The sequence below is a fragment of the Pantherophis guttatus genome, chromosome 14 (genome assembly GCF_059756535.1).
Source record: "Pantherophis guttatus breed Tessera chromosome 14, ASM5975653v1, whole genome shotgun sequence".
In the NCBI taxonomy this organism is placed as follows: Eukaryota; Metazoa; Chordata; class Lepidosauria; order Squamata; family Colubridae; genus Pantherophis; species Pantherophis guttatus.
Genome location: NC_142076.1, coordinates 18,775,496 through 18,800,776, shown reverse-complemented (window position 1 = coordinate 18,800,776; position 25,281 = coordinate 18,775,496). Strand labels below are relative to the sequence as shown.

Below are 25,281 nucleotides of genomic sequence, written 5' to 3'. Positions count from 1 at the left end.
CCCGTGACTTGTCCCAGCTTCTGCCAACCTAGCAGTTCGAAAGCAGGTAAAAAATGCAAGGAGAAAAATAGGGACCACCTTTGGTGGGAAGGTAAGAGCGTTCCGTGCACCTTTGGCGTTGAGTCATGCCGGCCACATGACCACGGAGACGACTTCGGACAGCGCTGGCTCTTCGGCTTTGAAACGGAGATGAGCACCGTCCCCTAGAGTAGAGAATGACTAGCACATATGTGCGAGGGGAACCTTTACCTTACAGGTGGTGATAAGAAGACACAGTTCACAAACTGTTAGGCCCTCCCTAGTACAGGTATTGGGCCCTCCCTAGTACAGGTATTTACAACAGTTTGTTTAGTGCAGTGTTTCTCAACCTTGCAGCGCTGGCTGGGGGATTCTGGGAGTTGAAGTCCACCCATCTTCAAGCTACCAAGGTTGAGAAACACTGGTTTAGTGATTGTTCAAAGGCACCAATGAATGGGACTTAGGACTGTATACATCGCTATGACGATCACGACATCCCCATAGTCACATGATCCAAATTCAGATGCTTGCCAACAGGCTCATCCTTGGGACCGTTGCTGTGTCCCAAGGTGATGTGATTCCCTTTTGCAACTTTCTGGCAAGCCAAGTCAAATGATTCACTTAATAACCGTGTTACTAATTTAACAATGCCGTGGTTCGCTTAACAACTCTCACATAGCAAGAGAAATTTTGGGCTTCATGGTAATAAAAAGTCGAGGACTACCCCTAATTGTAAACTCAGCTGAACCTCAGTTGTTCAACCTGAACTGAGAAAACTTGCTAATTTTCCCACTGTATATTTTAACACAGTCTTTCAAAACATATAGTAACAATAAAAAAAAATCAAGACACGAAACTAAAGTTGTGAGAGTTTATTGCATATGTAACAAAAATGGACATGACCTTCCCGGGCCCCACCCTACTACACAATCACTGTTTATTCCAGCCGGCTCCATAACACATTAAATAGAACTAGCATTTCTTTTAAATACTTTGATTTAGACATAAAATGAAAAAAACAAAAAACAAAAACACATTAGTGTACAACTTTTTTTTTTTACAAAATAAAATCTGCAATATAAACGGTGAGAAGAGTAACAAGGGTAGCAGCAATATTTAAAAACCCAAGACATTACAAAAGAATAAGTTAAAAAACACATTATAAAGTGGTTAAAGAATGGATAACAAAAAAAAAAAAAAAGTTATTGAAGGAGAAAAAGAAAAAAAAACCCAAACAAACAAGAGATTTAAATGCATTTCTGGAAAACTTCCTGTGCCCTACAGTGCAGAGATACTGGGTTGTGGTTGAGAAAGGGAGAGGATTTTATAACAAATTGCTGAGGCCTGAGAAGTAATGTTAAAGCAAGCAATCCCTTTAAAGCAGCGACGTCCAAACTCCGCAAAACTTCGAAGACCTGTGGACTTCCCAACTTTCAGAATTCCATCCCCATGCATGGCTGGGCTGGGGAATTCTGGGAGTTGAAGTCCGCAGGGCTTCGAAGTTGCCGGGGGTTGGACGTCTCTACTTTAAACAAGCAGAAAGTTGGTCCAATTTTGACTCGGAGCTAGTCCCGCCTTTCCAATTCCTAACACTGAGCAAGTGCTGATTTCCTGCATCCCTGGGAGCGCATCAAGGCAGATGAGGCATTTCGGGGCAAGTAAACCAACCAACCAAAAATGCAGAGTGGGGGGGTGGGGGGGAAGGAAATTTGCATCGCTGGACCAGGCTCAGCTTTTTTCTGGCTACGGGGGATGCTGAAGGTCACTTCAAGAGGCTCCGGATGAGATAATCTGAGGAGAAATTGGCCCTTTCCCTTTCCCGCTGAAGTGGCGTCACAGCTAAACTCCAGGTTCCTGGAAAAAGCTGCAAATGCTTATCAGAGGGAAGACTGCGGGCCGGAGGAGGAGTTTTGTGCTCCGTCCTCAAGTAAGCTTTACTCGCAGTTTTCAAGGAGGACTTCTGCTGACCTGCGCGATACTCGCGATGGAAGAGAGCATCCTACATGATGGTGGGGTGTTTTTTGTCCTAATCGTTGAGCTGTCCCAAAAGCTTTCAGCAGAAGTGATCCTTAAGCCTAGCTGAGGTTAAAAAAAGCCCACCTGTCCGTATTTTTTTTTTACAGTTTCTTTGATATGGGGGGACGGCTAGGTGGCGGGCTCACCTGGGGCACAAGGCAAAGCCCTTGCCAGAAACAAGTCACGCCTAGCCTGCTTTCTGATCTTGCCTGAAGACCTTCACGGAGGGACCAGCTTTCTTAGTTGATGAACGGTGATAACTTTAGAAGAAGGCAACTGGAGGTTGAGCAAAATTTAGAGAACTTTCTTCCCATCCTCCAAGTTATCATCAGAAAGAGTCCATTCTGCACCCTGCCATCTGATCCTCCTTGTAGGGCGGGGGGAGAGGGGGTCTTCAATCTTGGCTACTTTTTAAGACGCGTGGACTTCGACTCCCAGAATTCCACAGCCAATTCCGGGAGTCGAAGGCCACGCATCTTCAACGTGGCCAGATTTGCCGGCCTCTGTCCAAAAGTTATACTATACGCAGACCCCCGCAGGCTGCCTTTCGCATTGTTTCAAGTTGTTTGACCCGTTCGCCCGAGTCCTTGATTTTTGGACGTGGCCGAAGGCGCCACGATATGAGACAAGAACTCAGCCTATAAATGCCACGGAAGTTATCTCTGCTGATCTTATGTGGCCTGCCTATTTTAATGCGTGGCTCGAGGAGAATTGCTTACCACACTTAACGCCGTTTAATAACTGGGAAACAGACTGTGCAAATAATTTTAGTGGGAGCAGAATTCACACCTTTATGATTTCTTTAGAGGCTTAAATTCCAGTGGCAGGGTCAATCATGATCCCCACGAAATATACAGTATAATCTTCAAGAGCCCTTGGAAAAGCAGCGATGGTGGTAGATTTCTATTGTCCAGAAGTTTGTTAAGATCCTTCCAAGATCTGAAAAAGCCTCCTTGATCTAATCCCCTCTCAGATAATCCGCAATGCATTTCAGTGGCCTCTTAAGTGCAAACGAACCCCGGAAGGACATTGCGAGTTCAGTTGTTAAAAGTCAACCACAAAACCCAATCGTTTTTGCCACACGGTGCAAATATCACAAAAGGTAGATTTGCTTTCTCACGTGGAATCCTTAAGTTTTCCGTCGCCGAGGGTTACAGTCAACTGAATAAACAGGAAGAAAAAAACAATCCGGGGATCTGGACAAGTTCTCTAGATTTTGGTTTGTCCTATCACAGTTTAAAGCTATTCTCAATTGGTTGTGTTAAGTGACGATAGAAATATCCTCGTTGACAGACAAGAAACAAACAAAAAACAAAGCCCACACCAACATGACCCACGTTATGAAGTTCGACACCTTGTTAATATGCTTCTTTGCAAAAGGAAGAGGAAGGAAAACTCTCACAAAGTGTCAAGGTTACACTTGATGATTAGTGGAATTTCTGACAACCCCCCCCCCCTCCCCCGGCCCAGAGAAATGTTATCTTGTTAACAATTACCGGCCTTCTTCGTTTGTGCAAATTAAAAAGAAGCAGTTTGGACAGGGGGGGAAATCTTACCATTCAGATTCTTCCTTGCCCTGCAAGTTGCCTGGAGGGCAAACAAATTGGTATCGGACTGTGAAAATTGGCTAAATTGTGTCAGGGGGACTGGGTAAAAAGAAAAAAGACAGAACTTGGAAAACAGTTGTTTGGGTTACTCAGTTTCTATAGGCCGAGGCCTGGATTAGAACTCTTTTCACGAGAGCCGTTCTATATTCCACAGAGTTCAGAAATGGAACTGGATGCCGTTTATCTTTGCTGTGAGCTATTTCCTGTGGAAAGAATTTCGGCCGTTTCACATCACAATGAAAGCATTTCAGAAAACAGAGAGAGAGAGAGAGAGGGAGGGAGGGAGGGAGAGGGAGGGAGAGGGAGAGGGAGAGAGAGAGAGAGAGAGAGAGAGAGGGAGAGGGAGAGGGAGAGGGAGAGGGAGAATAATGTGTGGTTTCTCTTGAGAATCTGAGCCATGCCCTGCTTTCTCTTTAACAGATGCCAGGGATGACGAAAAGAAAAAAACAGGCAATTATTCCAAAGAATGGATCTATCTCCTATGCAAAAAGTCCCTGCAAAAGGAGAAAAGAAACTCTCGCATCGTTCAAGATGGCTTGATTCTCCTGAATTGTTCCTCTTAAGAGCCAAGTCATCTCATTCACAGAAAAAAAGGGGGAAAAAAAGAAGCTTCCTGACAAGGAATAATAATCCTCAGTATTCCTATGCTTACGGGAGCTGCCCGCTCTGCTCGGCGTTCCTTAAACGGGGTTTCCTTGAAATGTCCTAATGGGAATTCCAGTGCCAATCTTTTTTCCTTTCCTTTTATTCATTTATCTCCAGAGCGTCTGGATTTCTACAAGGGCTCAGGGGTTGCGTCGAAGACAAAACATCCACAGACACCTACCGACCAAACCTCCTCGGCAAACCGATGGCAAAGATACTCAACTACAGTTTGAATCTCCTATAAAAAAAAGACCACAGGTCGTAGACCTTATCACAATATGTGTTACAAATCTAGCAGAATCATTATCGCGGGTAACCGAAACCGAACGCTGAAACTGGCTGCCTGGGTTGTGTGTGTGTGTGTGTGTGTGTGTGTGTGTGTTTTATTTTGTTGTTGTTGTTTCCTGGAAAATGAAGAAAGGAAAGGGAGGGTTATCGTCGCAAGAGGGAGAAAGTATGTTTGGGGACCTCCAAAAATAAAAAGCCTCCCTCTTCGCCGACGCCATCGAAGGAAGGGGGAAAAAAAACAGCCTTTGCACCCTTAAGTTGTCAAGCAAATCCCAACACTTTGGACAAAAAAAGAAGTTCACAGCAAGCTTCTCCTTACAGCTTTTTTTGATTTGGTGGTCCGTGAGCTTTAGCAATATCGGTTTCCTTTGGTTGCCTGGTCACTCCACCGCAAAGCCGCAGGTCTCTTCCACGGCGGTCACTAGCTTTTCGTAAAGCTTCTCGTAGGACTCGTAAGGCGGAATGTCAATTCGGTTAAAGCTGCAGGAGGTTAGGAAACACAGGGTGCCTTTATTTATTTATTTACTAAACTTATATACAACAGTTCGTTCGGTGACCATCTCAAAGTTACAACGGCATCGAAAAAAGGCGACTCGGGGTCATTTTTCCCAGGTACAACCTTTGCAGCAGTGATGGGTTGCCCCCAGTTCGGACCAGTTCTATAGAACCGGTAGTAAAACAGGCAGGAGGCTCCGCCCACTGAGCATGATGACATCATCAGAAAGCGTCTGCGCTTGCGCAGAAGAGCGCACACGCCGCCCCGCTGCAAACCGGCAGTAAAGGTAAGTAGAACCCATCCCTGCTTTGCAGCATCCCTGTGGTCGTGTGATCAAAATTCAGATGCTTGGCCATCGGTTCAGTGATTTATGACGGTCGCAAGGTCATGTGATCAATTTTGGCAGCCTTTTGACAAGCGACGTCAATGGGGGGGGAGCCAGATTCACTTAACAACGGGTTACCAATTTATGAATTGCGGCGATTTAACGACGGCGGCAAGCAAGGTCGTAAAATGGGGGCAAAGCTCCCTTAACAATTGCTTTCACCGAACCACAGAAATTTTGGGGCTGAGAGGTTAGGGTTATATGCAGAAGAATAAATTGGTTTAGACGTCAGGCTGAAGGAGGTTAATCTGGATACGCTCCACGCCTCGTTTTCTTTTCCCAGAAGAGTTTACAACTTCATCCGGGCAGAAACAAACACATTTTCACAGCCCCGTCTACTCCCTGATTCGCAGCCATTGCCGAGGGACTTACCAAGTATGAGCTTTCGGGAGGTTGTCTGTGTTTGCATCTATCAAGTGGATAGTGAACAGCCTGGGTCCTGCTGCGCCTGTAGAACCTTGCAAATAGACATTCTAGTTAAGGCCCTTCAAAATTCTAGTTAAGGCCCTATCACAGCGTGATAACATAGGCCCTGGCTATGTTATCACGCTGCCCTGACCTCTGGTAACCTCCGGTATCAGCCAACCAAAGAACAGGAAATCGGGACTCCTGCTTTAGGGGTGTGGACACACCTGGCACAGTATGCCGGGTGCTAGGAAGAGCTCCTTCCCAAGGCCGCTCTCTTTTGGCCCGAGATTCTGGAAAGCAGCTGCTTCTCAGAGGAGACCAGAGTTGTTCAGGCAGAGGCCCGGAAACATCAGGAACCTCAAAGCTTTGATTGGCTGCCAAACTCTCGTTTTCACCAAGGCAGAGAGATGTTAATGGATAAGGAGTTGCTGTGTTAACTAGGTTAATTCAGGTTTTTGTCCTCATCTACCCCGCCTCTTTGTTGCAATTCTGTTTTCTCTTTAAAAAAAAAAAGAGCACCCCTCCAGTACAAAGTCCGTCTCTGACCTTTCGCCCTCCCGCCCCCCAAATGGGTAATCTGAATCTTGGCTTAATTCAGTGTTAAGGCAGCTTGATTTATTGTTCAAAGGGAAGTCACGTATTTTTCTAATGGAGGGTTGGGTGGGATAGTTAGAAAGGAGAGGGAGGGAGGGAGGGCCAACTGACTGGCATGAAAAAGTAGGTCTCCCCTTCCCCAGCTGCCTGTGGCCCAAGTCTGCTAACTCAGCCCCCCGATCAGTCACCTTGCAAAGCCTTGAAACCCTGAAGGGGGACCCGCGTGGAGCCTGTCACAAACTGGAGCAGCCGCGCTCTCCGTTCCTCGTCGAAGGCCTCCACCGCTTGCCAGAACCACTTCACGATATTGCTGTCGGCCATGCAGTGCTTCAGACGCGTGTTGGATTTCCAGTCGTTCAGATCAATCTTATCTAGGCCACCGATGATGAGCTGGGAAATCAAAAAAAAAAAAAGTCCTTTTTAAGCACCGGGACAAGGTGGCATGGTATATTTATATTTATCGCCCTTGATGGCTGCAGACAGTTTTTGAGCAGGATTTTCATATTTCCATCATGCTTTTTAAAACAAGAATGACAAAATAGATTTACTATGGGCGCTGCTAGTTAGATTGGTTAACCACTGCATATAGGGCAAAAGATGTTTAGATTGTCAGCTGAGTCCCCACACAATTTTCAAGCAGTCTGCTTACTGCTCTCCCTTGGCAACAAAGATCTGTGAACTTCAGCTCCCAGAATTCTTCAGTCCAGGTGTGTGAACTTCCAACACCCGGAATTCTCAAGCCAGAAACTGCTTTTATGGGCTACTATGACAGCTCTGACATCTATTTTACTCTTTTAAGTCACACATCAGATGCTCTGAAAAAAATCTTAGGAAATTGATTCATTATGAAGAAAAGCTGTTGCTTTGGCGCTTTCAAGATGGAAGCACTGGAATCTTCCAATTCTCTACCAGGATTTTGATTCTGCATTCTCCCTAGCATTTCAGGAGACAAATTTAACAGATTAACAGAGTTGGAAGGGACTTTGTAGGTCATCTAATTCAACCCCCATAAAAGGTAGAAGCTGTTTCTTTTCCACTATGTGTTTTAGTATCGAAACTGCCCCAAATTTAAGTTTGCCAAGTCAAGGCCCCCCCAAGAATGGGGGGGCTTGTTTTGAAGGACATTAAGAAATATCTTTCAAAATAAAGCTTTCTGGGCATTGCTCCCCATGCTTGGACAGAACTCTAACACATCAATTCAGAACAAGGAAAATATATGTAGAGTTATTTCTGCTTTTGAGGCTACGTGAACAGCAGCAAAAGAGTTAGTGTGAAATATACAACCGATACCTCAAGTTCCTTATGGTCAAAAGGCTTCAGGAGGTGTTGAGGAATAAGTTCATTAAAACCTTTCTGAAGGGCCAGGAATTGGGCTTCAATTCCTCTCATGAACCGCCAGTTTACATACAGCCTGGGAAAACAGGAAGATAAAATCTCAGCATTACTGCAGAATTACTACAGGACTGGTAAGAATTTTGCACGGAAGATATAAAACCTGCCCTCCAATGGAAGTCACAGGCTGTCTAAAGAAATAAACCAAATCTCTTCTGAGGAAAGTTCCAACCTTGGTGACTTCATGGACATGTCCAGATGGTATTCTTGTGTGAGCATCACAAGCAGCCTATTCTGGGAGATTGTCCAAGCTCTGTTGAGTCTACAACTCTGATTTTCTGATCTACCTTGCAAACACCGGCCATGGCTAACTCTATTAGCATAGTGTTACAATAGAAGTAGTCCTGACTACAAGTAGTCCCCGTCTTACAACAGTTCCTTTAGTGACTGTTCAAAGTTACAACAGCACTGAAAAGGGGATTTGTGACTGTTTTTTACATTTACAACCAGTGTAGCATCCCCATGATCACGTCAACAAAATTCAGCCGCTTCACAACTGACTCATACTTATGACGGTTGCAGTGTTCCAGGGTCATGTGATCCGCCTTCTAACAAGCAAAGTCAACAACCATGTGACAAGTAGAGTAGGATACAGTAGAGTAGAGTAGAAATAAAACAAATAGAATAGAATAGAATAGAATAGAATAGAATAGAATAGAATAGAATAGAATAGAATAGAATAGAATAGGGAAGGGACCTTGGAGGTCTTCTAGTCCAACCCCCTACTTACACTAATTTAACCACTGCAGTGATTCACTTAACAACTGCATCAAGAAAGGTTGTAAAATGGGGCAAAACTCACTTAACAAATGTCTCACATAGCAACAGAAATTTTGGGCTCAATTGTGGTCGTACGTTGAGAACTACCTGCACTTGGTAGTGGTATCTGTGTGTGATCTACCTTGTTGGACTGCCAGCATCTCATTGACAGGTGCCAAATTAGCCTTCCCTGAGGGTACCTGACATATTCTTTCTTGTTCTCCTCCGTAACGGAAACATTTCTCCCGTTCGGTTTGAGTTCGTGCTGCAGAATTCTGCCGAATGCATTGTGTTCCACGCAGAAGGTATGGTCCAGAACTGGAGTGATGTCATTCTCTCTGTCAACAAGAATGGCAATGCCTACAAGTCATTTCTGCAAGTGAAGATGGATTTTCTTTATTTAGCCAGACCTATTGAAACATGTAATTTTAAGAGCAGAGCTCTCTGTGGCCGATCTACACTTTAGTAAGCAGTTGTGCATCGTACAGTTTTTAATATTCCTCCTTGCAGAGGGGGGGAAAAAAACCTCTGCAGCTATTTTTGATTATGGTACTTTATTGATGTAAAGAAAGTTAGTTTTATACCTGCACGTAGGAATATTACTATGCAACTGAAACATAGGTAATGCAAAATAAAAAAAGAGATATTTTCTGATCAAATTCTGTCCCCAAAGATATTCCTTTGATGCACTGTTGGTTGACTTCCAGAAATTTAAAATACTTTCTCATGCCTCAGTTATGAGCGAGGCTGAAGATTAATTTACTAATTACAGGCAAGCCAAATCAACTCAGAATCAGAATTCGGCAGAACAGGTTTCTAATGAAGTACAAGGATGACTTTCTCCTATGGAACAGTTATCCAGATGTTTCACTGCTGATTGTTTATAAAATTATCCCAGTTGTTTTCTGGGTACTTTTGGAAGTTTTTAAGTATCCGCCCTGCCGAAAGCAGCTTTAAAATCTAGGTAGGCACCAGTGATTGAGGTCAGGAAAACTTTTTCGTTGGAGCTGCTCCTCCTGGGTCAATCAACACATTATAGATTATTGGATGGGATACTTACAAAATCCACACTAAGCTCTTATGTAGCTCTGGATCCACCAATTCCAAGTCAGACAACTGGATGGGTTTGCCCAGCAGCTGTTTGTAGAAAGGGACTGTGAAACCCCCGTTGATGTAATGCCCGTGGAACACCGCCAGACCCATGATCCGACCGACAAAGTGGAAATAAGACAGATGATCCTGAAAGATATGCCAACCACCAAGGTGGTCATTCACCGCGAGAGATGCCAGCGACGGCTATCTTAGTTGCCTTTCGCCAGACTTTAGTTGGTGTGATGGGAGGTGTCGTTTCGTTATTTCAAATCCTCTAGCTGAGAAGCATCAGTACGTCCCATGAATCTGGTATTTATGCTTTTCCAATCAGTACAATTAGGTGGTTTGTTGTTGTTTTTTTTACACTCAAGCAGGTAGACTTGAGTTTCTCAACCTCATCAACATTTAAGATGGACTTCGACTCCCAGAATTCCCCAGCCAGTCTGAGAGTCGAAGTCCGCACATCTTTAAACGGCTGAAACCGTATTTCACTAATCAGCTGCTTATAAGAAGCTGGAACAATCCTTTTTGTCTTGCTGAAGATTCACCCAGAGTATTTTTAGCCTCCTGCCTCTGGGGCTTGTCAGCTGCAGGTGTTTTGCCAGGAGCGGAGGGATTTCTCTTAAATGCCAAGTTCAAAGAGATTGTAGTTACTGCCGGAGGGCAAACGCAAGCAAAGCAAACTGAACAGTTACAGGGAGGCGCTCCTGGGGAAGATAACGGTGCCAGGTATTCTCTTAACCCAGCGTTTCTCAACCATAGTGACTTTAGGATCGGTGGACTTCAATTCCCAAAGCTCTGCTGGCTGGGGAATTCTGGGAGTTGAAGCCCAGAATGTCATCAAGGTTGGGGAACACTGCACTAACCCATTTCTGTTCAGAACTTCACCTCTCTCGAATGGCAACCTCCTTGCACAGAGATGGTGTCCTTTTGGGGAAATCATAACGGACAAATAAGGGGATGCATTTGTGATTAAAATACAGAGCGGCATCTTTACTACTTTGGGTTAATGCTTACTCCGCTCAAAAGCCTAAACGTCTTACCTTTTCAAGGACTTCAGCTATACACGAGCTGTTTACCTGGATCTTGCTCTAACTCCAAGACAGGAGTCGGCAACCTTAAACACTCAAAGAGCCACAAAAGTCCTAACCGGAAGCCCCCCCGTTCAATTCTGGAGCCAACCGGAAGCCCGGTTCCCCCACCATAGAGTCTCCTCCTAGCGCGGTGTCCTTTTTCCTCTATCTGTCCTAACCGAAAGCAACCACAGCCCTGCAAGGTAGGATACTCTAGGAGAGCGGCTTGTGCGAAGAAGAACTTTTGCTATAGATGACCTTGTTCTGGGATCTCTCCAATTCAAGGGACTAAACCACTGTGTTTTACTGGTGCCGCCCCTATCTTGAAGGTGTTTGGGTTTTTTTTAATGGCTTAAATTTAGGATTGGACTCCATCCAATCCTAACCCACTGTTAAGATAGTAGCCTAATCTATAGACACAGGGAACTGTTAGTATGTGCCTATGTTTGTTTGAAGAGATGAATTCCAAGGAGCTACATAGGCAATTAATATTTAGTGGGACATTTTACAAACAGGGGTGGGCAACCTATAAGCAATCACCAGGTTCTCCCCCTCCAACCATTTCATGCAGCTTCTCTATGGTTGCTGTTCATTATGAAAACTTGGGAGAGGGAGGGGAGAGGATGGTCAGGGGGGTGGGGAAGGAGAGGGATTACTTTCTCTTTAAAACAGATAGCCTAGAGCAGCCGAGACAGTCATTACAACAAATTCTTTTGGGTTGCTGCAACATCCTCAGACACTTCTGGGTGCTTCCTGTGATGCTTTTAACCACAAGCTGTAAGTCAGGGCTGAGTCATAGTTTCATGCTGAACTATTGTGGCAGCAAAAGGAAGTCCCTCCCCCTCCCATGAAGAAAATGTCTCTTTTTCCTCCTTTAGGCAAGTTTCCCCCTCCCCTCCACACACACCTTTCCCTCGACATAAACGGAGTTTGGGTGATTTGATTAAAACTCAGGATTCCCCCCCCCCCCTTCTTCCTCCTCTTCTTCTCACCAGCTTGCCCTTCCCAGATCTTCCATTCTTCACCACTGGTAGAGAAAAGCTAGGCCAGTGCTGGCGAACCTTTTTGGCACTGGGTGCTGAAAGGGGAGTGTGCACGCATGTGCGGGGGAGCGCCGGAAACCGGAAGAGCAGCTTCCCCAGTGCGCACACGCAGGAGTGCTAGAAACCGAAAGGGCAGTTCCCCAGTGTGCATGCACGCGCCGGGAAGCTAGGTTTCCGATTTCCAGCATATACATGTGCGCCAATCACCTGATCTTTTGGTTTCTGGCATGCATGTGCATGCAAAGACCAGCTGGCCAGCGCACATGCACTCCCATGTGTGCAAAGACAAGCTGGCTGGCATGTGCGTGCCGGAACCCGGAAGAGCAACGGGCAACGGCTGGCGTGCCCAGAGAGATGGCTCTGCGTGCCACTTCCGGCACGTGTGCCATTGGTTCGCCATCATGGAGCTAGGCCTTCTCAAATGCTCACTTTCTGCTTCTACTCCCCATCCTTTCCAACATGCTCTGGCCGGCAGAGAAGTTGCTATGCGTGGCTCCCTGAAATTGGCTCAGCTCTGCGGTGGAGGCCTCCACAACAGCCCAAAAATGGAAAGGAGTTGGGAATGACGAGTGGCTGCCCAGACCATTCCTTTCAAATTTCAAAGGAAACCAATCCGTTAGCTGGCAATTCCCTTCACACCTGACACCTCTGGGGCTGGCACTAATCATAGGGAGGATACTGGCAAATGTCAGAGGAAGAAGGCGAAAAGGAAAAAGAGACGGATCTGTGGAGGGAGCAGCAATAACAGCCACAAGGCCAAACCTTACCTAGGGAAGGAGGGAGGACAGGGCAGGAATAGCCAGGCAACGTTCAGCTCTGAGCCACGACCTCATTTTGGCCCCACCCACTTTTTGTCCCAGCTGATTGCAAAGAGCAAGGGTCATCACGACCCTCCCCAACGTTGCCCACTCCTGCCTTCGTGGAAACAAGTTCGGGCTACACCAATTAGTCCGTTAGAAGCAAGTTAGTTCAGCTTTGAGCCCTATTTCATGTACACTTACCTTCCACGGTCTGTGAGGGCTCGACTGAAAAATAGACATTAATCGGTTCGCAGAGTGTACGGAAAATCAAATAAGGGAGGAAAAAGATTTCACTTTGGCCTCCCAGTACTGGATTGTGTATTCTGAGGGCTACTTAGAAGAACTCAAGTGGCTGCTGCCGGGTGGGGGAAGGAGCGAGGGATTGCTAGACTGGCTGGGAAACTGTTACGGAATGCGGAAAATGAAGCTCATGTGACCGAGCAGCCACCCAGCAGAAACTAGTAGCACTGAATCAACCACAATTTCCACAATTTTTATTCCCTCGGGAGTCATGGATCCTGGATTTTGGGCGCATTCTGTAAGTTAGCCCACTTGAGGGCTAACCTGGGTTCAAAAATTGTTTTCCTGTGATGCACCATCTTGCCCAGGTAAAGGTCATGACAACGAAAGTTTTAGTTTTTACAGTTTTAATTAAGTGTTGTACGCCACTCAGAATCACTTTTCGTGAGATGGGCAGCCACGTCAATTTGACAAAATGTATAAAATAAATAACATCCTGTGGAAATCTTAACATATCTTTATCTTATATATTTCCCCTGGTTTCAGAGATGGTTGCTCCTTCTAACGTTTATCTTCAAAGAACACAAATAGATCTTTGGCTTTTAAGAGTACTTACGGGGTTGATGGAGGAATCGGGATTTATTTGCAGCGTGTAAATGTTATCAGTTGAATATTGGAAAAGCCCGTAATATGGATTCAGCATTTCGTGACATAGAAGGTACAGCCATTCCCTGCCGGATGTAATTTTCAACAAGATTAGAAATGGTGATGGAGGGGGAGGGTGGGGTGAGAAATGAAAGTAAAAGTTTATCCCACTTCAGAAATTGGATTAGTTCCCAAGGTGGTCTATGACAGCCTTAAGCTCAGCATCTTTAAGATGGGTGGACCGGAGGAATTTTTAGGAGTTGAGGTCCACGGATCTTAAAAATTTGCTGAGGTTGAGAAATGCTGGTTTATGAGACAGCATAAGACGCTTTGGAAAAAGGCTGACTCCAGCAAGCAGAGATTGCCAACATTTAAGAAAAAAACATTGTGGAGCAGAGTCCAATCACAACAGCTTTTCTGGCTCTTCCTCGCTCTGTTAAAGAAAGGCATTCAACAGGAAACAGAATAAGAACAGGCAATAGGAAGTTTGGGTTTTGTTTTTTTAAAGAACTGTGAAGATTTCTTTTTGTGGGAAGACGGTACCCGATGAGCTGAACACCTGAGATAACAGGTATTTAATTGCATAATGGGGATCTTCTGCCTACCCCGCCCCCAAACTAAAGGGAGACATCTGGTTAAGGCATGTTAGAGGATTCAGCATCCGTCTAGACAGCATTAAAGCGCAGACAAGATAAAGAGATGCTGAAACTCTCCGCAAGACGGAGGTGATGACAAGGGAGAGGTCAAAGGCAGAGAAGTCCCAGACGAGAGAACAAAATGAGAGAACAGTATCAATAGACAAAACAACCAAAAAAGGATTTTTTTTTTTAAGCAGCAATTTAGATGCTGATGGGTTCAGCTGCCTGGGGAAATGAGTGCTCAAAATACAAGGGGAGCGATCAGCATTACAAGAGGATGCCAGGATGAAATAGAGCAGTAATCTCGGGTGAGAACCACCCAGGTTACGTGGATCAGGAGAACCTTTTCCAAAACAAGTTAGAAAGTTTGGCTTGCCTAAGTATATTAGAGGCAAAGGGGGTCTGTGGCAGCACATTTCACATTTAAAAATTTGCAGGATAGAAAGCAGGGTTAAGAAAGGTAAAGGAAGAAATGTTATTTATGTCTACCCCACTGAACAGATTCAAACGTAGAGGCAGCTTTGGTTTCTCTAAGTACGGTTCTTATTGTGGGGTCCTCGGTGCTCTCTTGAGCTTGGTTTTTTCCTTGCAGACGTTTCATTGCCCAACTAGGCTACATTATCAGTGCTAGAAGGCAGTGGGGTTTGCTTCTGTTTATATAGGAAGCATCTATATAAGGGACCACCAAGAACAACCACAAGGAATCAGCAGGAACACTTCCATCAACACTGACAGGGCAAGCCAATAGTATAGAAAAAGAGAGAGAGACATCCTCCCCCGCCCAAAAAAATATAACCCTAAAAGCTCTTTTAGGATTCTGGCCCTTACCTTGCCACTCCACCATAATCTAAGCCTTCCTCTCCCCGAAATTTCACCATCAGCCTCTTCTTCAGATCTTTCGGCCTCATCTTCATTATCTGACGGTAAGATTCCTATGCACAGAAAGAGAAGCACTTAAAAAAACAAACAAACACCGTTGTTTTACCAAAAGCAGCTGAACCTCTCGCATCTCTTTCCTACCCAATATTAGAGAAAAATGGGAATCTTTCGGCTGTTTTCTTATCTAAACGTGGTTTTGTTCTTGATGTTACTCAAGCCTCTTGGAAAAGTGGCACGATGTAAAAGTGCAGTTTTATGAGCCGAACGGATGTTCTTAGCTATTAAGAGGTTCACTGCAGTTACTGCCCTGGTCTACTGGAAAGGCAGATCATAAATAAAAGTACAGGGTAGGCTTCGACTTACGACCACAGCTGGGATTCAAATTTCTGTTGCTAAGCAAAGCAGTTGTTAAGCTTGTGGCAAGCCAATTTTATCACCGTCTTTTGACACAGCTGTTAAGTGAATCATTGAGGATGTTAAGTGGACCATGTGGTCGTTAAGCAAACCCAGCTCCTCCCCCCAATGATTTTGCTTATCGAATGTCAGTTGGGAAAGCCGCAAATGACTGTCACATGACCCCGGAACATGTCAACCATTGTCAATACGCACTGGTTGCCAAGTGTTCAAATTTGGATCGTAAGATGGTGGGGATGCCGCAACAATTGTATCTGCAGAGGCCAGTCGTAAGTCCATTTTTTCTTCCAGTGCCGTTGCAATATCAAACAGTCACTAAACGAATGGTTGTAAGTCGAGGACTACCTGTCTCAGATTCACCAGCTCCTTAGCTGGTACCCAAATCACATCGAGGCTTGGCAGGACCGATTTGCGTTTTACGGCAGGCAGATGAAAGCCAGATCCTCTTCACCCAGGTTCCTGTTCACATACCTCGAATATTTCTTCCCTCGATACTTCGATGCGGCAGTGGCCAGCTTGAGGCTGCTGGAGGGAGAGTTCGTGCCGGAGGAACTTGAGCTTCTGCACCAAGTCCCGTTCGTATCGCTGAGCGGGCAGCTCCTCGCTGTCTTCCAACGAGCCCTCATTTGGTGCTTGCAAAGGCTGGTTGGATTCTTTTAGTTGGCATTGGTGACTTAGGTGGGGAAGGAAAGGGAGAGAAGGCATGACTTCCAAAAGCAGCAGCAGCAGCAGCAGAAAAAAGAAGAGCGAGGCAAGGCGAGTGGGGTCTGTTTATTTATTTAAAGAACGCGCATGGCCGTCCCTCTAAAAACACAAGGGAGTAGCTCGCAACAATAAAAAGCTTGGCCTCTGAAAACCGTGGAACGCAAGCCAAACCCAGGGCCTCAAATCATCCTTCTGGGATGCCTCATGATCGACTCCAGACATTCACACTGTACCCAGAGCCTGGATAAAAAGGATAGTTTTGATCGTCTTCTGAAAAGCTAAAATGAGGGAAAGGGGGGGGGGGCTGCCCGATTCCTGGGGACAAGAGTGTTTTCTATGGTGGAGGCAGCCACATAAAATGCATGTTTTTGAGGTCACCTTAGTGGGCAAACATTTCAGGGAAGGGACCTGAAAGGTGCCTACCCTATCTGATCTGGTACAACTAGAATAGAGTAATAACTTTATTGTCACTTTGAAAGTACACTAATCGGCATATATTAAAATGAAATTTCATTGCATGAAGCTCTCAAAGGGGTTACCACCTCCAATATACACTACATAAACATGTACTCTCGAGAGGATTCACACACACACCCAGCCTTAAAGAATTACACAACCACAGGGATGATCCAAACGTCTAATAATCTTGGGATGACAATGACGGATTTCATAGGGGGAAGCTGTACCACCTGTTAGAGCGGGCCTCGTGTCCCTCTGTCGTACCTTTTAAAAGGTAATTAATTTCTTCTGGAATAAGCATTCGAAATGGGAACAACTTGTCGTAAGAAAGCTTTCAACATATTTTAACCTTCCAAATTATTCTTGGTTCAACATTTCCTCAATGGCATCTATTTTAAGGGCTCCCAAAAAGATATTAAAATACTTCCTTATGCAGCCTACTGCTTCACTACCTCCGTATTATATTTATGGGGTCTTTGACAGGACTAATCTGGCCCTGATTCTCAGCCCCAAAACCAAGCAGCAACTGAAGGGTGACCTACTTCATTATGTGATGCAGTCTTGGGTCTGTGAACTGGGTGGTTCTGTTATTATGATCTACAAAATATATTCTTCCTGATACTGTACTTCTAACCTCCCAGCCTGGAGGCAGAGGTCCAAGTTCATCACAATTCACACTGTTAAGGTCTCTGCAAAAAGAAAAAGAAAAAAATGGAGGAGGAACTAGATTTAACTCAATGCCAGCATTATTTTAAATTATTTGAACATGCCTACAGAAAAGAGAGGCCATTTAAATCTCCAAATCTAAGGATCCTATGGTTTAATTTCCTGCAAACATCCAAATCAGGGGTGTCAAACTCAAAGCCCGGGGCAGGCTCCGGCCTGAGGGATGCTTAGATCTGGCCTGCGGGACCTCCCTGGAAATAGCGAAGGACCGGCCTGCGATGCCTCTGTCAGGCAAAAATGTGTGGCCCTCCTGAGCTCCGTTTTCAGCTGCAACGGCCTCCTGCAACTCTCCGCCAGCGAAAACAGAGCTCAGTTTTTGCTGGCAGAGTGCTCGGCCCACCACAGGTGCCTACAACATGAGTGACATCGAGCCAGCCATGCCCACCTGTCCCCCCACCCCGAGATCAAACACAACCCTGATGCGGCCCTCAATGAAATCGAGTTTGACATCCCTGATCTAAATGAACTCAAAAGCAGCGACCGTACCTACCTTGGTATCCTGGGATCGTGCCAGGTGCTAACCCCAGTTTGTGTATGCAAAAAGTAAACTTGTCCCTGTACTGTTGTCCTTTGCTCTAAAGAGACAGGAGAGAGAGAGAGAAAAAAGGTGGCTAACAGAGAAAATGCCCAAATCCCTCACAGACCTTTGTGACTAAAGCCAGCCCTAGTAAAACTGAGCTAAAGCTGAAAACGGTAGTTTATTTGCTTCTCTTACCTTTGTAGGAGAGTTTGTCATTGTTATGAGAGGAGAAAGGTAACACCAAGGAGTGTATTGCACTTTCGTCGCTTTTTAAATTAATTTTTGCTGACTGCTCATTCAGAAACCCTATTGCTCTACTGGAGCAATGTACGGTCTTGTTTGTTTGTCATTCACATTTTATTGGGCAGCTGTTTTACGAGCTGCAAAAGATTTGCATGGTTCCCTCCCAACTACCACGAGAATCTGGTTTTACTATTGCCTTGCCAACAGACCATGTGAACAGCAGTCCAGCTACAAGATCCTGATACATTCATTTGAGAAATAAAACACTGACAGTGTTAAACTACCATCTGGCCAGCTCCAGGGGGGAAAAACCCTCCCACTTACTCTGCCTCTTAGACAAAAGCCAATCACACATCAATAAACATAAACATACCGGGAGTAAAACTACGATGCCAAGTGAAAAATCCCATAAAGAAAAGTCCACAAAACGAGGCAATGCCACTTCTGGGTGCAAAACAGAATATAGAAGTCTCTTCCCCCAACACCCACCTTTCTTTCTTTCTTTCTTTCTTTCTTTCTTTCTTTCTTTCTTTCTTTCTTTCTTTCTTTCTTTTTCTTCTTTCCCTTCCTTCGTTCCTTCCTTCATTTCATCCACCCATCTTCCTTTCTTCCTTCCATCCTTTCCTTCCTCCCTCCCGTCTTTTCTTTCTTTCTTTCTTCCTTCCTTCTGCCTTCCTTCCTTTCTTCTTTCCTTCCTTCCACCTCCTTCCTTCCTTTCTTTTTCTTTCCTCCCCCCCTCCCTCATATACCACCTGACTCGCTATGCAAAATGACTCTGGACGGCTACCCAAACTCACCATAGCCTTCAGGCAGATCCGGTGATGGCGACTGATGACCGTGGGGTCTATTTTGGGGTGTCTGGACATGGCTTCTTACATCAGGACCCCGCAATCGCTGGACCTGCAGGGTCTGATCCTGGCCAGGGGTTTCTGCGAACCTGCAGTTCCCTCCACCGGCAGCTCCTGTGCTGTCTGTATATGGGGCTGGCTCTTCCATGTAACAGCTCAGGGGCCTCCCAGGTCCCGAGTCTTCATAAACCGTTCTGAAAGTAGGGAAGCTCATTCAGTGGACAGATTTTCACACATCACTAAGGAAGTGTTGGAATAACCGACTTTAGGGGACAGGGCCCAGCCTTTCCAAGTAGACCTCCCTCCCTGGAAGCCAAGAACCAAGAAAATTATCTTGAAACACAAAACACAGCTGATTCACAACCAGGGTGCATAAAAATCGATGATTTTTTTTTTTTATTTAAATCGGATTTAACATTCGGCAATATTGGGACTGTCGGTGAGTCAACAGCAGGTTAGAGGAGGAGCTGCTGCAGGACAGAGGTGACAGCTGCTCTTTAAAAATTATGATTTAAATTGAGTTGATTTAAATCAAGCCTTTTTACTAGTGATTTAAATCACGATTTAAATTGTGATTTAAATCGACTTGATTTAAATCAAATCCACCGTGTTCACAACAGCAAAATTTGGGGGAGAGGACCTGTGTGCCAAAGACTAAATTTGCATTTATCTCTTCAATGACCACACTTCCTCCAGTGACTCACTTAATGATGATAAAATGCCGAGGGAAAGCGATCTGACTTTTCGGCCCTCGTTCTTTGCTGCAATTGTGTTGTTGTTGTTTTTGACCCAATCGCTAAATTTAGCTTTTATTCTTAAACTGATAGAAGAGAATGTTTGGAGCTCAGGGTGGAACTGTGTGGTCCTTGGTGCTGTCTGAGACTGGTGGTTTTCTTTCAGACGTTTCATGACCCAACTCAGGAACATCATCAGTGCACGATCATGGACGATGTTACCTAATTTGGAGCTTTTATTTATTACAATATTAGCGTACGATGAGAACATGACAGAAGTGAACATAAACATATACACACGGTCTACACAGTTATAAGTAAAACGTCTACGGGGGTACAGCAGTGGCCTCATAACTCGATGTCCAATTCAGCTATCCAGGCCATCGCCCTCGGTATTGCTTCATGCAGATCTTCTACATCGTGGGACAATCTTGTGCAATATGTTTAATCGTCTGCATGTCTGCACCACAATCACAACAAGGGGAATCTTTCCACTCCTAACGATTCAGGGCAGAACACTTAATTCTATTCAATTTCGACCAGATAAAGTGAGGCAAGAAATAAAAGGGCTGCGAGAAGACGCCAAGCTCAGAGAGCACCAAGGACCCCACAAATTGATCGGAAGAAAAGCATACCTACCCTTCATTCTCCAAGAGCCCCCTGCAGTCTACCACAGACCCTCCTGTGCCTATCCTATCTCGTGTCTGCAGGCTGACTGGAATGAGAAAAAGAGAAGCAAACATTCGAAAGTTTCACTTTGCAAATAGAAGACAGCAACGAAAATACAAAAACATTTCTGGGAAGTGGTTTAATTTGACATGGCAAGCATTTGTACCCTTTTTTTTTTATAGACTCTCAAGTCTTTGGCCAGGAGCCACATGCAGAGTTCCTTCCTATGAAGGCAGATCTGAGTACTTTGCTGAGATAATTTAAGAGGCAGTGCATTTTCAAATTCTAATAATTCAATCAATCTTTAACGACAAAAAGGAAAAAAGAAGAATATAGTAAGCCTTCTATTCCTAGTGCCTCCTTAAAATTTCAGGAATTAAGGCCACTACCAATCAAAAACAATTAACAAAGCAGCCACTGCCCAATAATGCAATCCATAAAATACTTTGGCTAAAACACAAAGCCTTCCCATATTAACATGCAATTGCAAAATTCTTTTCCCTCCAAAGAGCAAGGAGAGCAAAGTTGTCACACTAGGGGGCAGTCTAAAAAGGAAGACATTTTTTACCACCCCAGTCACACTAAGAGGTATACTTCAAATAAAGGTATTCTGCTTGTTATATCCGGAGTTGAACACCACAGCTATACTTTAATTATCTGTTCAGATATTCCTTCTTACCAACTATCTGGCCTCGGATTGCATCAGTGTCTGTGGGATTTAGTTTGCATAGATCCAAACGCTGGTCTGAAATGAATAAGGGGGGAGGCAAACATTCAGCCAAGAATATATACAATTGGGAATCAGTGTTCAGAACAGAGACACAAAATATTGCCCAAGCCAACCCAGAAAACATTTGGCAATAAAGACATGCTTACATCCTGTATCTTTTAGCCTGCTGATGGCATTGGAAAGAAGTCGGACACATCCCAGGAAGCCAGCTCCCTGTTTTTTGTGAATTTTCTTATGGTTCCAGACACTGATGGTGATAGAATCTGATTTTCCAACGTATCTAGAATAATCAGTCGGAGGAGGATATTTAATGGAGGTTCATTGTCTGCTATGGTACAACTTCCCCATTTGTGAATCCATTTGAATAATGCTTTGGTTAACACTTTGTCTTTATCAAAGAAGAGAAACATGCAACTAATCACTAGATTACTGTAATTTGCACAGCATGTTAAATAGATAACACACAAACATTTGTTAATTGCAGACAACCTTATTATAAACTACAAAAGTGCAGAGCTCATTAGACCTTGGAAAAGCTGCTTTTTCTTAAAACTGGAGTTAGTGCATCAAGGCTCGTTTTTGCACTAGGAGTACATAGGACAAGAGGCACCTTCGGTTTCTAACAGCCGAGGAATTATGTAAGGATTTCTAGAAAAAGTAATACAGGCTTCCATTTCTGGAATCCACAAGTCAGATAAAACACAATGTTTTTTCAACTGAGGGGCTTTCAAAAGTACATGAAGACATAGTCACTTGGGCACACCTAAAATAATTGCCTGGGAGTCTAGCCGATATCTCAACTCCCAAGCCCCAAAATTAAGTCTTGCAAATTATTACACAACAACATTCTCTAACAAAACATACTAATAATCATCCCCGAGGGAGTGGGCATTGCCTCAATATTACTTTGGATCAGCACTGCTGGTGTAAAGCATTTTAGATGACCAGTTGTGTAAGAGAGGAGATATAGAAGGAATGGTTATTTTATGGATTATTTGGGAACTGCTTTCTTAAGTCTATTTGGTAACCTACCATGTTTCCCCGAAAATAAGACCTCCCTTGATAATAAGCCCAATCGGGCTTTTGAGCACTTGCGCTAAAATAAGCCCCCCCTTTCAAAAATATTTAAATACATGCGCAGCTGGTCCCTGCCATTTCCTCTGGTTAGGGTTAGGGAGACAGAGCTGGAAATCAGGAAAGAGGGCAAGAGGAGCCCCATCTTGCTCCACGCACCCCAAAATAATAAGACCTCCCCAAAAATAAGGCCAAGCACTTATTTCGGGGTTCAAAAAAATATAAGACAGGGTCTTATTTTCGGGGAAACATGGTACTTGCATTCACTGTGTCATTTCTCTCTTGCTGTTAAGTTACCTTAGGCCCTGGTTCCTAGGTATGGATCAAGGTTGTGAATGCTTTATGCAAATAAAGAGGTCAAAAACAACGATTGTCTTGGAACCCACCTCAGTGAGGTGGGCGGCATAGAAATTTAATCAGTAAAAAACGTATGTAAGAAAAATAAATAAAACTGCTTGCTGAACAGCCAACTTACAAATCATAATGCTGGTTCCACTTGGGATCTAAGGTGTTCTTCACAGTGTCGGTGGAATGACACTGACCAGATCCATCCACCACAATCTTTGCGAAGGGGTCAGGAAGCCCTGCCAAGGATGAAGGCAACCCGGTCACCACAAAGACCAATGAAGCTAGCAGAGGACTACTGAACCACAATGTTTAACAACTGCTCTCTTTGTAATTGTGAGAAGAAATGTTAAGCAGTTGCTGGGGATACAGAGCATTTTCTCTTTGGTAAAGTTTCTTTTACTACAGAAGGGATAGAGCATGGAGTTAAAAAACACAGACCATGAGCGAAATACAGCTACTCAGACCTCTTTTAGTGGCCTCCTGGCTTAAGGTCTCTGTTTCAATTTTTAACCCCCACCTCCCCAAAGACCCCAGGCCTAGGGCAACGTTGGAGCCAGTCAACGTTTGCTATGCTGTACATGCCTTGGGTGTCCCTTGATTTAAAAGCTGCATGCCCCTGGAGGGGAACACAAATTTCCCGTGAAGCTCGATCACTAACTAATTCCACGGTGTGCTATTTTTAAAAGTCCCCTGAAATTCTGAAAAATGCAACTAAGTCTTTTTGGGGTTTCTAATATATGATCTCCGGCGTGTCTGGGAAAAGAACCTGCACGTCTCTTAATGCAACGGTGATTCCCCGGTTAATTCACTGTGACTTGATCCTGTCATCTCACGAGAGGAGATATTTACCATGGCTTTCAGCGCCTCACCCAATTTAGAAGGAAGAAGAGAGTGAGCATGAGCAGAAATGTATTTCCTGGCAGCTGCCAGAGTTGAGATCTGCCTTTAAGCAGCTCACAGCAAAAAGATCACGCTCGCTGCTTCGTGGTCTGGTGAATAGAAGTTTCAGACAATTATGCTTCCGACTCTCGAAAAACTTTCCTTAAATACCCTCAGCAGAAACATACAAGATCAGTAGACATACTAACATCAGTAGACTAGCTTCAATATGCACAAAGGATGCAGTGGGGAGGTATGAAAAAGTATATTTTCAGTTACTTACTGAAGAAATCTTTCTTTGCAAGATTCTTGGCACAAAGCACTGCAAGAAAAAGAGAAAGGTTAGCAGATTCCACTCATATTTCAGCATAAACAGCTCAAGCTGGGAAAAGATTTCTCTTACACACCCCAGGGCACAATTTATAAAAAGCTCAGAGATGCATACAACTGGATTAATAAATAGCAGCGTTACGTTTTGATTATTTTCATGAATTGCACAGCACATATTTTCCCAAACCTGGGCTTTTACCTTCTAATTCATTTATATGGAGAAACCATGGAAAGTTTGTTCGTTGTACTAGGAACTCTTTTTTTTTTTTTTAATTGGCCGTTTCTAGGATTTTGAGAATTCAGACAAGGTTTGGCTTGTGTGATCAAATTAAAGCCTTGTTGAGGTTCAAGCGTTTTCCAGCCAGCTTTGTGGTTTCTTACTAAAGTTTTTACAAAGTTATTCTTCCAGCAAAAGGACTCGACACTTAGTATTATCACAGAGGTGCTACTCTTAACAAACATGTTTTTGATCGCTAAAAGAAACCAGTGGTAACATTGCAGACAGGAGCAGAAGAGGCAGCCTGAAAATTCAACCAAATGCCTTTAAACAAAAATATTGCGAAATGCTGAAATTATGGGACTGATTGAAAAGCATTCATGTGGAACAATTCTCAGGGCACAATTTCTTTTATTTATAATCCTACTGTGAGTAATGTTGCAGAAGTAACCATGTCGCACACCTCAAACTTCAACTTCTGAACTGACTCTCTATAAAAGTACCTTTCCTTATGGGCAATGAACATTATCAATAGCCTTAAAACACGCACTGTTTGCTGCTGCAGGCGCTCAATATGACAGGTAGTCCTCGACTTACAACGGTTCATTTAGTGACCGTTCCAAGTTACAAGAGCACTCAAAAAAGTGATTTACGACAGTTTTTCACACTTAGGACTGTTGCGGCATCTCCGTAGTCATGTGATCAGTTTTTTTGCAACTTACTGACGAGCAAAATCGATAGGAAATCCAGATTCACTTAACAACCATGTTATTAACTTAAGAAATGCAATGATTCACTGAACAACTGTGGCAAGAGAAGTCTGTGACAACTGGGGCAAACTCACTGAATGTTTCACTTGGCAACATATGTTTTGACTACAATACCCTTATTTTTGCGATGTACTTTTAAACAGTGTCTTGCTAGAATTTAGTTTATTTGTTTTTAATTTGTATTCCGCCCTTCTCCAGCAGGACAATGACAAACAACTTTGACTTCCAGCATCCACTCATGATAGGGAGTTCAGAGGGCTGTTACTTGTGCACGCATGAGCAAGCACATCAACAGAAACACAGAGAAGACTCTGAAAGCTAAGACCAAAGGTTTGTTTAATCAGAAAATCCATTCTAGTCCAGCTCTGTCAAATACACCCACCAGCTGCCAGCATCTGGCCTTTAAAAGTGAACCCTGAACGTGAAGGTTCATTTATATAGCGAAGTCAATACGAAGGGCCAAAACGAGCCACTTTCTCCCGATTAGAGGAGTGTGACAATAGGGTCGTAAGCCTCATCCGAATCATCCCAAGTACTTTCTCCATTTTTAATTTAACGAAAACATTCATTCCTTGACATCTGTAGTTACACAAAGAA

General features: G+C 44.1%; 1 protein-coding gene across 2 annotated transcripts in view; it reads right to left on the bottom strand.

The window, feature by feature from the left end:
* Window positions 1-875: 875 nt before the first annotated feature.
* Window positions 876-25,281, bottom strand: part of SMURF1 (SMAD specific E3 ubiquitin protein ligase 1) — a 41,408-nt gene continuing 17,002 nt past the window's right edge. Inside the window, exons 2-18 of one of the 2 annotated variants that reach the window (XM_034436571.3) lie at window positions 23,651-23,689; window positions 22,616-22,724; window positions 21,213-21,346; window positions 21,016-21,081; window positions 20,307-20,382; window positions 18,883-19,127; window positions 17,813-17,897; window positions 17,139-17,285; window positions 15,904-16,105; window positions 14,968-15,071; window positions 13,473-13,587; window positions 9,669-9,847; window positions 8,809-8,946; window positions 7,748-7,868; window positions 6,646-6,847; window positions 5,828-5,912; window positions 876-5,054 (exon numbers count right to left, since the gene is read on the bottom strand). In XM_034436571.3, the coding sequence (XP_034292462.1) occupies window positions 4,955-5,054; window positions 5,828-5,912; window positions 6,646-6,847; window positions 7,748-7,868; window positions 8,809-8,946; window positions 9,669-9,847; window positions 13,473-13,587; window positions 14,968-15,071; window positions 15,904-16,105; window positions 17,139-17,285; window positions 17,813-17,897; window positions 18,883-19,127; window positions 20,307-20,382; window positions 21,016-21,081; window positions 21,213-21,346; window positions 22,616-22,724; window positions 23,651-23,689 (2,147 nt within the window). In that variant the 3' untranslated portion in view covers window positions 876-4,954. The remainder of the gene's footprint in view (window positions 5,055-5,827; window positions 5,913-6,645; window positions 6,848-7,747; window positions 7,869-8,808; window positions 8,947-9,668; window positions 9,848-13,472; window positions 13,588-14,967; window positions 15,072-15,903; window positions 16,106-17,138; window positions 17,286-17,812; window positions 17,898-18,882; window positions 19,128-20,306; window positions 20,383-21,015; window positions 21,082-21,212; window positions 21,347-22,615; window positions 22,725-23,650; window positions 23,690-25,281) is intronic. The other variant, XM_034436572.3, reaches the window with a different exon arrangement.